Here is a 14,396-nt window from a genome sequence, read left to right as displayed (position 1 = left end):
TTTGGGTTTTTTTGTTTTCCTATGCTGATTCTCTTTGCATTTTATCGTTTAAGAAATGAAGGTCGCTATTTGTTGCCAGATTAAACTTGTGTGTCGATTTTGTTCACTTTTTGCTTGTTATTTTTGTCTTCTTGGCAACCAGTTTATATCGAGCTTGAAGCCTGTGCCTTTAGGGATTAGATGTTCTAAAGGCATGCATGTGGCTATGTATATAATATAATAAAGGAAAATAACATTTGGGGACTGTATAACGCTTTCATTGATGCAATTGGGTTGGTATTAGGGTGTTGTCTCCGCTTGATTTTGTTGAACTTTGGTCGTGATTGTGGGGGATATGGTTTTTTGTTGCGATATCTGACCAGTGGTATAGCATTGTGGGAGCAGTGGTTAGAGCTTAAGGTTATGTTTGGTAAAGTTTTTGGAAAGTGTAACTTATTAAAAAAAAAAAAAAGAAAAGGTTTTTGGAAAGTGTGATTTTGTTTGTGCTTTGAAAAGAGTTTTTGAAGAGGTAAAAAATGAAAAAGTGTTTTCGGTTGGGTCATATTTGAGAAGTGTTTGTTTATGGGGTTTCACAGAATTTTTTTTTTTTTTTGGTAGCCCTTTTGAAAGTCTGATAGTGTTTCTAAGAAGTGTTAAATCTCTGTAATATTTTCAAAACATAAAAGAAACAAAACCAAAAAAAAAAAAAAACGAAAAAGTAAAAGTAAAAAATAAGAGCTGAAGAGCTTTTGGTGTGTATCTTTCTCATGAAATATGAATGTGAGCTGGGTCTGCTTTTCAATTAGTTTTGCATGCCCGAATTTGATTTAAGGTTTGTAGAACTTGCTTTTTGTTGTTGTCGTAGGTGGCTTTTGCAGTATGTAGAGGCTTGAATGTGCATCTGTGGATAATTATGCTTTTCATTGATTTTTTCTGTATGCCATTATGTATTATTTCTGTTGATGGGTTAATGATTCTGTTTGGCTTCTGCTGCAGGAAGACCTGCTCGATCTTCTCGTCCTGCACCAGTGCGGAATCCCCCTCAGCCTGGTAATGTTGCTTTACACTATGTATGCAGTAATAACGAGGCTTTTCTTTTAAGTGTTTTTGTTTGTTTTGTTATTTATGTCTTGTTCACATGGTGATATTATTTTGGTCTGTCCACTTTGAGTTGATTGCCTGTATGTCCACCTTGACTCTGTTGATTTTATTCTATTCAGTTTTTTCTTTGTGTAATTTTTTATGGCTATAATGTTTTTTCTTGATGCAGTTCATCATGCTCCTCCTCCAGCTCCTGCGCAGTCTGGCAGCGGTGGATCCATTCTAGGAGGCATTGGTTCAACAATAGCTCAGGGTATGTGAAGGAAGATTATTTTTATTAGGATGTGAATTATTTCATTATGCATTTTGTTAGTTTTTATTTATTTTTTATATATATAAATAAATCGATTTCATTGAAAGCACATATGGCTTTTGGAGAAACTCTGAAACCCCCAACATAAGAAAAATATGAACACAAGTTCAAAAAAAAAAAAAAACTGCAAGACTAGAAAATAATTCATGTTCGAACGATTCATGTTACTTGTTTAACACGGGAACTAATCTAAATTTTTGTCTCTCTTATTGCAGGCATGGCTTTTGGCACTGGAAGTGCAGTTGCCCACAGGGCTGTGGATGCTGTGATGGGTCCTCGCACTATTCAACATGAAACTGCGGTCTCTGAGGCTACTGGTGCCCCAGCTCCTACCACAAACAGTCTTGGTGGTTCTGATGCATGCGGTGTTCACTCCAAGGCATTCCAAGATGTATGAAATTCTTCTCTTCAAATTACTTGTTACAAAATGTCATCTGGAGGTCTCTTTATAGATACCTGAAAGGTTATGGATTCATACATAAAAGTTTACAAAAGAGTATCAAAAAGTTGATATACCCCCAGGTCCCGACCCCCAACAAATGGATCTGCTTCAATGTTTTATCTTTTTAACACTTGCATTTATGCAAATCCTTCTCACGTAATTCTCTTTATAGAATCTTTAGAATAACTGTGAAGCCTCTGGAACTTTATTATATTACTTAGTTCAGATTCCTAATAAAGTTCTCTATGTTCTGTTTTTGTTGTACTGCCTTGACAATTCCAGAAGTTAGAAGCTGATTTTATACTACTTTCATATCTGTTTCATGTTCTCCCTTCTGTTTTGGTACCTCAATACACTTCTGAGATTTGGCTTATACCTGGCGGAAGTGGAAAAATGAATTTATTGCTAATGGCTTTTTGGCTTTTGTTTTCTTGTAGTGCTTGAACAACTATGGCAGTGACCTCAGCAAGTGTCAGTTCTACATGGATATGCTGGCCGAGTGCAGGAGGAACAATGGTTCTATGTTGAATGCCTAAACACTTCCCCCTTTTGCCATGCAATGGAAACTTTGCACCTATTATCCTAATTTTAAGTTGGTGATGATAATGGTATGGAACTCCATTTCTGGTTAAAGATTTCTGAGGGTGATACAGACAATGGTTCTGTAAGCATTTCACCTCTTATTTGTTATTGGAACTGGGAACTTTTTCAACAATCCTGATTGATTTGTGACTGCTCTTATAGTATTGTTGGTCTCTTTGGATATAATGGTGAAAACTTGTAGACTTTCATGCAAATAAATGATCTTGTTGAGAGCTACTTATAAGATGGCGTTTTGAGCACTTTATTCCCTATCATCTCTTATGCGTATTTTAGGTGCATGTTTTTCTATCTTATGGTTGGATTTTTTTTTTTTTTCATGTATTGTAGGCTATTATGGTTAATGAAAAATTCTAATATGGAAAGGAATAAGTGAAAGGATTTGGGGAGTTAAAATTATAATTTAAAAAAAAATAAAAAATAAAAAATAAAAAATAAAAAAATTGAGAAATATTGTAATAAGGGTGTAAGTTTGAGGTGGACCAGGGGTGTAGTTCCTCTTAAACTTGGTTTCAAGTTGGTAAGAGTTCGTCGTTATTTGAAGTTGGAAAACACAGTTCTTGTATGACTAGAATGTTTAAAATAGTAAAACAACCTTTGATGATAGATAATATAACAACATGAGATCTATAGCTTTCCTTGCATTCCACAAACTATGCACTCGTGACGATAAGTTTAACGGGTTCTTGGAATTCATTTGCTTGAATTAAGAGGTTGGGAGTTGTTTTATCTTTCCATTTGGGATATCGTGCAAGTAATTTACAGCATATCAAGGAGTTTTGGCTGGCTGAACCACCACCAAAAGCTTAGAGTAGTCAGACCATCTCTGTAGATCATACATTTTTTATTATTATTATTATTATAAGAGATAGGTATTGTATTATTATTAGTTTAAAGTGAGGAGTTATTTGTCATTTTATACTTATCATAAAGGGGTTTAAGTCACTTTTTAAACCCTAAGGAGCTTATTACAAGCAATCACAAGAATTAGTTTTACATTTATCCTAACAAATATATTTTTGATCTTTTGACAAGATATATCCTCATGCTGTTATGTTTACTTGATTTTCCAAGCAATGGTATAGGTGAAATTTATGAACAAAATATTTGCAATTAGTATTGTTGCCTTTTTATGTCTTGGTTTTCTCTTTAGGGAAAATTATTTTTTTAGTCACGAGGGTTTGTTTTTGTATCAAATTGACCTTTGGAATATCAAGTTATCGTTCCACACATGACATAGCTGTTGACTAAGCTTGTTGTAAAGTTACAGTTTTACACCCGCCCCCACCACCACACACAAAATTTTAATAAGAATTAAAAAATAGTGATCTCTTAATAAATGCGGTGAGCAACTGTTAAATGTGAGAGATCACTATTTTTTAATAAGAAGTGAGATTGTGAGAGTTTTACACCCGCCCCCACCACCACACACAGAATTTTAATAAGAATTAAAAAATAGTGATCTCTTAACAAATGCAGTGGGCAACTGTTAAGCAACTGTCTCTATTACCAAGTGAGATTGTGAGAGGCAGTTGATTGTCTTTCATCTATAAAGGGGCAATCACTTGCCCTTCTAAAGGGAGGGTGAAGGGTAATTTATTATCCCAATCTAAAGGTAGGTTGCCCCCCCTTCTAACTAGAGATTGTCCTTCCTTAGAGGCGAGGGCAATCCGTTGCCCCTTTTGAGGGGATGCTTCCCCCTCTCCCTCTCATGAAATGCCAACCCTAATCAAAGTGAAAGGTAGTTGATCATTCCTCATCCGGTGAGGAATGAGGAATGACGTGAATTCACATATGCATCTAATAGTTTCTACCAAATTTTTGTCCATACAAACAATTTTATTAAAAAATCTTTAAGATACGTTTGATACCGTCCGGGAACCAAATAAATAATTTTCTCTTTCTCTTATAATAGTCCATGGTACAGTGATAAAGCATTGAATGCTTGAGATAGAAAAAAGATAAGGAAATGAAAACGCAAGGAAAACGCAAAAGCCGAAGTAGATTTTTCCCACAGGACGGCTGGACCATTAGATTGTGTATGGTAAAAAGTTCTTCCTTCCTTTAGAGCATATCTTCCTCGTTTTAAAAATTAAAAAAACATAAGTCAAACTTATTACTTTTTAATCTGCCTTGACAAAGTGCGCACATATATATATATATATATATATATATATATATATGTATATAGGCATCAAGTCAAATGGTTTATTGCTTTTTCTTGAATTTGACATTCTAATTAATTCTCTTAATAATTTTTTGAGTAATGTTATATACTAAAATACTATTCTATTATGCTAATGTGGCATTGCTAATTAATTAATTTTTTTTTTCCTTTAACAAAATTTGATTTAATGATGAATTAACAATGTCACGTTAGCATAGTAAAATAGTGTTGTGATATATAGTATTACTCTGTTCACTTTATATTTTCTTAACGTGACTTTTAAAATTATCATTAAATTTGTGATGTATGATTGTTGAGTTTTGATTTAAAAGCCATATCTAACTGTGTGAAAGTGAGAGTTTGTGTAGCAATTCTCTTCTTAAATTTTTATAGGGTTCCACTAATTTTGGTGAATATAAGTGAGGCCTCATCAAAATTAAAAGGACACTACCCTTTTTTCTTTTTCTTTTTATTTTTTTAATTTTTTTTTTTAAAATTTTTTATCATTTGTTCTCGAGGCAAATACATAAAAACACATATAGTTGTTACTTTTATGTTACATTAAAACACCTTTTAAAAAAATAAAAAAATACATAATATTATAATAATAAGTAAATGTTAAATACCTTTGACCGTCATGCGGGTTTTTGTATTATACAAGGTACCTCATTTAAGGCTAAACACGGAGATGGTTTCTCACTTAGCAAGGGTTAAATACCTTTGATGTTGATGGATAAAACAAATAAAATTTTAAAATCTTCAATTTCCAAAATCCCTTGGCATTTATGAATTATTTTAATTATTTGAATATTAATAGGTTAACACGAGTTACACAATCATGCGAGGTGGACATGTCATTTTCAAAATTGATGCCTTTGCACTTGCACCGAGGGTTCGATCTTCGATTTCAAAACTTGCGATTTAAAAACTGCAATTTTAAAAAACGCAATTAAGAATTTAATAAAATCAATAAGTTGACCACTAAAATTGCGTATTTTTAAAACACATTTTTTCATGTTTTCAAATCATAATTTTGAAAAAACCACACTCCCAAACAATACATTTGTTGTGATTTAGTTTAAAATTGCATTTTTTTGTCTATAAAATCACAGTACCATTCGTTACCACGAAATAAAACAACTTGAATTGACAAAAAAACCTTTGTAATTTATTTGACATGGTTGGAATTACGATTCATCACATCTTGAAATGCCAACGTCAAAACAGCTAAACGTGCCTTGTAATGGCAGCTCGATTGCTCTCTCACTGCCCATCACACTTCTCTATCTCTCTTCCTTCTACTTCCGATACTTCATATTTACAGTTTTTTCTTTTATTCTAGATATTGAAATTTATCATCACAATCCACCCTTGAGAAAGCTAATGCACAATTTCTTCCATGCCTCTCTATCTGGCTCACATGCCCCCACCTTCCCTTTCACCTCCTTAGCATAAGACTCCTGCATGAATAAATTTATAAATAAAAAAAAATAAAAAAAGAGTCAAAATATTCAAGCTTTTAACAAGTAAGCTTGACCGGCCAATTACTCGAGATATCCAACAATTGCTAGTAATTTAGATAGCAAATTGCTTGAGATCTCAATCCCAATTGCTCATGCTAGTGATGAGAGTTGATCGGGCGGAAGACATACCATGATCATATCGCGCTGGAGAAGGCGGTCAATAAGGTGCAGTAGAATGTCTTTGGTGTACTCAGGGTGACCTTGGATGCCCATGATATGGTCCCCATACCTAAACATCTCAATTCCAGTCTTGTCGGACCATGCAATCACCTCAGCCTTAGGAGGAAGCTCCCGGACCTAATATGTTAATTAGGATATCAAGTAAAATACCATCAATTTCTGAGGTTGTGATTCAGTGTTACCAATTTCATTTTACAATAAAAAAAAAATACCTCATCTCTATGGCATTCAATCAGAGAGAGAGTGGCTGGAATTTTCAGAGATGAAAAGTGCTTTGAGGATGATGATAAATGGATGGTTCTCACTCCAATGTCCCAGCCTGACATGCTCCGGCCTGTCTTTCCTCCCAACGCACGGCCTAGTATCTGATCAAAAACCATATTAAAGCTCGTTTGCTAATGCTTTTTGTAAAAAAAAAAAAAACAAAAGTATTAACAAACACAACACACAAAACACTTAAAACTACTTCCACTTTTATGTCACATCACATCCGAAAAGCAAAAAAACACCCTGTAAAAATCGTTAGCAAACAAGCCCTTTTTCTTCCTAAGCAAGCAATTTTTTTTTTTTCTTCATTTGGATGCTCAAGAACATGAGAAGAAAGTATTAAAAGTAGGTCATTTTCATTTTGCCTAAATAATATTGCACTCCACTATGCATGATGGAGCACTGTCTGTCCTTTGAAAAAAGAGACCAATTATGTCTTACTAGGCAACAAAAAATCGTTACCCACAGGAACACATCAGCAAGACAAGTTCATCCAATGAAAGCAATCATTTATGGGGCTGGAAATTAGAAAGTAAACCTAACGTATGCATGTAGTGTCAACAGTCAAGCATCCTCTTCGTGCGCCAGCAATGGGGGACACAGTATAAGGACTTCTCACCTTTGGAAAAGCACAATACAACACACCTAGGCAATGCATTATCATTCAAAAAAATAAAAAAAACTAGGATGGCATGGGCAGCACAGAGGCAATTGTCCTACCCGTGCACAATAATGGTGCAAGGGAACCAAGCACGTTTTTTTTCTAGAGATTGATTTTGAATTGCCACCCACCAACAACTAATATTCGACACTCATGAAATGAGCGGGCCAGACGGATAGAGAGATTTTCAGCAATTTCGTTGTTCGTATTGTTAGCAATTTAAACAGTATATATGAGTGTGTTCTTACGAACCCACTTGTTCAAACAAGTCTTGAGCAACTCGCTCACTTGTTTTTTTCATATTTACTGTTCGAATTGCTAGTAATTCGAGTTAGATATATCTGATATTGCCCACAATAGGGCAATGAGGATAATATATTTTAAAGTTTCAAATCAATCTTATCATTGACATATAGGCTAAATGATTCATCCAATATAAATGTGGAAGCTGATGTAATTATTTACCGACAAAGGCACCTACCACAAGAATGCCAACGAACTAATATTTTAAAACAAAAGATGTGGGGGTTGGAAATTGAATGCATGGCAGATAAGCATGTCACTTCTATAAAGTGTCAAAACCTTTAAGCAACCAACTTATTTTAAATGTGGCAATAACTTGAACGTCTAAAAAGCCTAAAGTTACGAAAGTGCTAGTAATTTGAACAGTTTTTATGAGAAATCTCACGTGAGATCTGGATGTCCGAATAAGTGGCTAAGCCATTCAAAATTTGTTTGAACTGTTGAGTTTCACATGGGACCTTTTACAATAGCTACTCAAATTGCTAGTGTATCTCAATCCCGATGAGAATGAGTAAATGGGGTACAAACGGAGTACAGAAGACCAAAATCACTATCGGTATTGTCCCCATGTGCAACATGGTGACTACTCCGCCACCCACACATATTAAATCCAATGGATTGGGAAAAATGCGAGGCGGGAAGTCATTTTGGCTTCCCATTTTATTTGATAAACAACAATTTTGTTTAATAGACTGCTATATAATTAGGATGACGTGCGGTGCTAATAAAACATGTCAAAAAAAAAAAAAAAAAAAAAAAAGCTAATAGGACCAAGCTTCCAACTTTTTTGGAGTGTATATTACAAGCCAAGTAAAGTTGTAGGGGCAGGACCACTGCACACCTGTTCTAACAATACAATTATATAACCGTTCATGGTCCCCAATCAGGTCAGAATCGTATGAGTAAGATTCCGTGGACCACTCACACAGAGACTTCTGTGTGATGGACCACACTCGAAAGCCACCTAAACCTTGATTTCTTTCGGTTTCACTCTCTTATAAAAGTTAATAACTGCCACAATGCCGTTCACGTTTCCCATGCTCGCGCAGTGATCGCGCGTGAGAACCACGAAATCGCCAAACATGACGGCATATAACCCCCTAATAAAATCTTTTTTTTTTTTTTTTAACTAATTTCTCTTTCCCAAAAAAGAATAATTTTATTTAATATATTATCGTTCAATTCGATTATGCACAATAAAAATTAATAATTGAATCAATATTTATATATAAAAAAAAATGCGCTGATTTTTTCTGTCTAAAAGTAAATAGATTTAGAGTCTATTTGAGATTGCGTTAAAGGGGCTTAAAAATGCTTTTTAACACTTAAAAAGTCTTCCCGAAAAAAAAAAAAATAATCTTCGTTTGGTAAAACAATTAAAAGTGCTTTTGATGGTTCAAAAAGCTTAAAAATAGCCAAAAACGCATTTTTGATAAAAGTTTAAAAATAAATTTTTTTCCAAAAAACGCTTTTCAACTTAAAAATTTTATTTTTCAAACACAATCTCATACATGCTCTTATTCTTGAAAAATAAAATAAAAGTAAAAGATGCTTGTAAAGTGGAGGCTCATAAATAGGTTAATTTTTTTTTTTTGAAGAAAAAATACAAACTCAATTCCTATGATATCAAAATAAATTCAGAGACAGCTGAGGTATAGTAAAAAAAAACAATTTACAGTCAAATTCTGTCATCTGACTTAATATATTCTATTAGTACTGATTTAAATAAAACCTGTGTCACAATTTTATTGGCTACGACAAGTTACACTATTAGAATTTATTAAGTCAGGGCAAATTTGATTATAAGAAGTTATAAAATATTTCAATAGGACCTATTGTTGTAAACTTCACGGTGAGGACGTCGATGCCCTTAAGACAATTGGTCAATTTGGAGTAATTAAAAATAATATTTCCAGCTTCAAAACAGTAATTTTTTTATATTCTTACTTCCTTCCTTGTCTCACCATCTTGGCTTTACATGCATTGGATGGTCAGAAGAAAGATACAAGAAAAACTGAAATTGAAAATATCTCATTTTCCTGATAAAAAAATAAATAGATGGCAATGGTTTTTGGCACACCGATGTCGAGGCACGCTGTTGTTAAAATATTATTAAAATAATATTTAAACAGTAAAAAAATTAAAATAAAATAATAATTTAACACCGACAGGTATACTGTTTATACACGTCGGTATACCAAAAATTACTACTCAATAGATGGCATAGAACCCCTCTCTGAGAAGGACAAAGATGGAATTTGAGAGTTTTTCTTAGATAACAGCGTGCCTGTAATGTGGCATCCACCGCTCACACATGGTGGAGAGGGAAAAATTCCCAAGCAGAGTGATAATAATAATAATAAATAAATAAATAAATAATTTAATCGCATTTTCCAAAAATGAAATCTAATTGAAGTATTAGTAGTAAATTTTACCAAATTTGAAAAATAAGCAAAAGAAGAAGAGAATTTAAAAAAATAAATAAATAAAAGAAAAAGAATACCTGGTGTCCAAAGCAAATGCCCAGAACTTTTTTCTTCATGGCGTCCAATTTCTTCAACAGATTCAACAGCTTGCAGATCCAAACGTCGTTCCCATGGGCATCATTGCAGCTTCCGGTGATGACAAACCCATCCAAGAGTGCGATCTCTTCGTCGTCCGGGAACTCGCCGGAGGCCACACGGTAGACGTCCCACGTCTCGCCTTCCTCAGCCAGCATTCTCACGAAAACCCCGAAGTACCCTCCGTACATCTTCTTCACGTAGTCAGAGTCCTCCGCGCAAAGAAGAACACAGAATCTCTTCCCACCCATTTCCTCTTATCTCTCTCTCTCTCCAATGGGGGGTTTTACACAGATTTTTCCTCTCTCTCTCTAAATTGGCCAAGTTTAGAGAGAGAAAGAGTAGGGTACGGGGGTGATGAAAGATGATGTTGTTTTGTTTTGTTCCTTGCTCTCAAACGCCAACATAGAAGCTGTTTATAAAGTGGTGGGTTTTAAGAAATGGTCATGCTTCATTGCCTAATTTACATTTTATGCCCTCTATTGTTCGTTCTGTCGTTCACCAAGGTTTTGCCCTTTTGGTGTGAAATCCCATTTATTTATTTATTTTTAATTCAAAGCACAAGCGGGTATTTTAACTCTAGCTATTCTATCTTAGCGTGATTATAGTCGCATTGTTTGATGAAAACCACACAAAAGAGGTTAAATGGTGAGAATTGTAGTTACTCCATCTAGTCCGACCCAACTCTAACCTAGTGTCAATAGAACTTAACACGACTAATACTAATAGAAATAATGTTTAATAAATTATTATACTATTATCATATAATTGGAGATAAGATGGCTTTGAAAGTTAGTCATTGATTTATTTATTTATTTTATTTTTACAAGTTCTTGTTGATTCAAAGACTGATTTTTAGTGCTATGCCATTTTTATTGTATAACAATAATATAAGAGAAATGCTAGAAAGCAAAACAAATGAACCAAAAAAAATTTTCAAATTGACGTGACAGACCGTGAGTGGCAGACAAGAGAAAGAGAATTGCATTTTTTTTTAATTTAAAATCTCTTACTATGTCAGTTTAAAAACTTTTTTGAGTTCATTTATTTGGCTCTCTTGCACTTATCGTAATATAATAACCTACCGAATAACAATATTTTTTAATTAGTTTTAGTCAAGCTGGCTATAGTAATTGATGAATCTAACCGGGTTCATGGCAAGATTAAAAAGAGATGTACTGACGTCAAATACCATACAAGTTTCCCACTTTTTAAAGGAGCTGCCCAAAGTGGGAAACTAATTAAATGCCAATCATCTTTATATATTTAGTATTTTGCATTTACTTTTTTTTTTTTTTTTTGGATTTAATTATGAGAAAACAAGATCAGCATTTTCCTTTCTTGGCCTTTGATACTTCTAAACAAATATTTCAATCTTAAAAGGAATTATTTTAATGGGAAAGCATTTTAATGTTTGTGAATCCTATCTCTTTTCAAAATAGAAACTTTGGAAAACGATACAAAACATTAAATATTTATAAAAAGGAAATACTAGGTGGTTTTTTAGTATTCTCCTAACTGTGATATGGCTTTTAAAATCACTGTTAAATTTGATATTATCATTATTGACTTTTAATCTATTGGTAATTTTAAAAGCCACATCACAATTGGGAGAACACCTAACATTTTCCGTTATAAAATGGACTAGGATCCACATAAATTATAGTTGTTAGCAATTTGAACAAGTACCTGCCTGTCTGAATATGTGGCCTCAGAACTCAAAATTTTTTTGAGCATGTGTCTCTCATATTGTCTAGTAATTTGAGCAAGTAAATTCCGTGAATTCTTATCCTCAAAAAATGCTCAAAACTATTTTAACATTTATGTTATATTTGAATATTCTCTTAAAAACATTAATTAACAAACGGAGCAACATGTGTATCTCTTTTGATTTAGAGCTTGTTTAGTCTCGTGATTTCTCAGGCTAACTACCCATTTTAAAACCAAATTACAAAAAGTATTCGGTTTAGGAGTGCATTTGAAAAAAACTTGAAGGATTTGCGCAACGGTCCATGGGTGGGTTTTTAGAAACGTACGATTTTAAAGGCAGAACTACAATTTTACCAAAATTTTTTATTTTTTTTAATTATATTTTTATTAACTACATTTTGAAATTAATATTTTTATATTTTTATATCTAACCGTTAAACTCCAACCCATCCTAAAGCCCAAAGACTTTCGTTGAACCCTTAAAACCTTTAAATTTCGGTTTTGCGCAGAAAAAAACCCTATATTTACAAAACTACGCAGACTGCTTCACTTCTAGTTCTATGAGACTATGACTACAAAGTTTCTTCAACGTTTTCATCCTCTAAATAGGCTACAAGTTCAGTGCCATTGTAGCTTAGTCAAACGAGCCTAAAGCTCGATCAATCCCACGAGTTAAGTGGCACGTGGATCATTTAACCGAGGTCTAAACTCGGTCGGCGGAGATATCATTACTCGCAATAATGCAGGTTGATTTGGGTCAGACGGGTTAAATCACGGTTTACTTCGTTGTCTAACACAAACTCTGTCGACTAGGGTCTCCAAAAATCATATGGGCCGTCGATCTTCCCACCAAAATTTATAAGTCATCCATTGCACAAACCCTAGCTCGGTCGATTGAGGTCCAAGCTTGGTCAACCAAACAGTGCACATCAAATTTTTGAACTTTTTTTTTCAACTTCATTTTCGCATTGCTTCGCTTTAACGCTTTCGAACATTTCATACTTAACCTATTTTTGTCCGTGACACATTTCTATTAGATTGTGTTTAAATTTCAAAAATTAGTATTTCATCCCCATCGTTTCATTTATGATGGTCCTTTTTTCCATGGTCTTTGTACCAACAAATTAATGGACTAGGCTTCAACCCATTATCTATTTTTCTTGGATTATCTATGAAAGGCGCCCCGTATTGTCTGTAAATTTCTATAATTATTGTATTTTTTTTTAATGTGACAGTAAAAATTACTATTAATTAACCTCCATTAAAAATCCATTTAAGAAGTGCTTTAACTTATGAGGTGGTGTAGAGGTAGGGTGTGGAGGGAGTGTACACATCTGTAGTCCACGATCACCTCAAATTCGAAGTTACACATCACATGGGCAAGCTGGCACAAAAAATATTAATTCTTGGAAAGCAAGTATACCACATCTCTACACTCTTCTGTTTGGTTTTCTCTCCTTTTTGTTTTCCTGGAAATGAGTAATTAACAGCGTGTTGCTTTGTTAAGAAGAAACAACTACTTTAAAGGTCCAATTTGCCGTGCAAGGGAGGGATTAGAATCCCCAATACACTAGGTTGGTTGAATTTCATTAAACTTGGACAACTTTTCAGGTAAGACAAATAAATCTTGTACCTTAAAGTTGTCATGCAGTCTTATTTAAAATTCATACAACCTAATTCGGACAGCTTTTGAGAGTAGGTTGAGTCTCATACTTTAAGTTAACTGAAATAAATAGGTCATGCAGCCTAACTTAAAATGGATTGAAATTTCATCTAAATTAGTTTGGATGAAATATCCTTCAACCCATTTAAATTAGTGTAAAGTATCTATAAATATTTAAAAGGTACATTAAATTTAGTTTAAGTTAGTAAACTGCTATTAATGACGTTAAGAATTTAATGTGTCTTTTAAATGTTTATTGATACTTGACATTATTTTAAATGAGTTGGAGAATATTTCCTTCGGACAGGTTTGGAGGAAATTTTTGTCTATTTAAAATTTAAATAACCTAATTTCAGGAGATCCTTATAGTTTAGACTTCTGTAGCACACAATTTACTCTCACAAGCAAATAAGAGAAAACTAGTGCTTGGTTGAGAGAATTCTTTTGTTAGAAAGACTGCGAAAACAGAGTTTTATTCAAAACCAGTTGAATACCTCCTTCTACACTTCAAAACTAACTAGCTAAACAAATCTACAAATGCTAAGCTAATTGATTACAAAATGTAACTGAATGCTTGCGTGAATTCTCAAAGAATACAATTGAGCTTTTATATCCCTTGGCAGCGTTACAGTGGAACTTCCTAATAGAGGAATAAAACTCAAGTTAGTTGTAACTACAATCAGTTAAGCCAGTTGCAGCCAGCTGGATTCAACGTGTCAAGTACTCAACTCCTCTTCCAATTAATCCCTTACAATTCTGCCACGCACTCCTCCTTCAGCTCAACAGCTTAAGTCTTCCTTGTTCTTCTTCCTGCGCACCTTTCCCATTCCTTCTATCAAAATACTTGTAACAACTTCAGAGCCCCGCAATGTGTTCCCATGCGTATGGTATGACACATCAATTTCTCTTTGTGTATCCCAAATTTC

General features: G+C 33.8%; 1 protein-coding gene across 1 annotated transcript; it reads right to left on the bottom strand.

Moving 5' to 3' along the window:
* Window positions 1-5,748: 5,748 nt before the first annotated feature.
* LOC132175378 (gamma-glutamyl peptidase 5-like) lies at window positions 5,749-10,480 on the bottom strand. The gene is made up of 4 exons (XM_059587318.1): window positions 10,040-10,480; window positions 6,518-6,670; window positions 6,255-6,422; window positions 5,749-6,062 (listed from the first exon to the last, which is right to left on the bottom strand). Exons 1-4 carry the CDS (start codon window positions 10,346-10,348, stop codon window positions 5,961-5,963), a joined length of 732 nt encoding a protein of 243 aa, XP_059443301.1. The 5' UTR covers window positions 10,349-10,480; the 3' UTR covers window positions 5,749-5,960.
* Between the last annotated feature and the right edge of the window lie 3,916 nt (window positions 10,481-14,396).

Source organism: Corylus avellana, chromosome ca3 (genome assembly GCF_901000735.1).
Source record: "Corylus avellana chromosome ca3, CavTom2PMs-1.0".
Taxonomy (NCBI): domain Eukaryota; kingdom Viridiplantae; phylum Streptophyta; class Magnoliopsida; order Fagales; family Betulaceae; genus Corylus; species Corylus avellana.
Note: the sequence above shows the minus strand (reverse complement) of the source record. Positions and strands in the feature narration are given on the sequence as shown.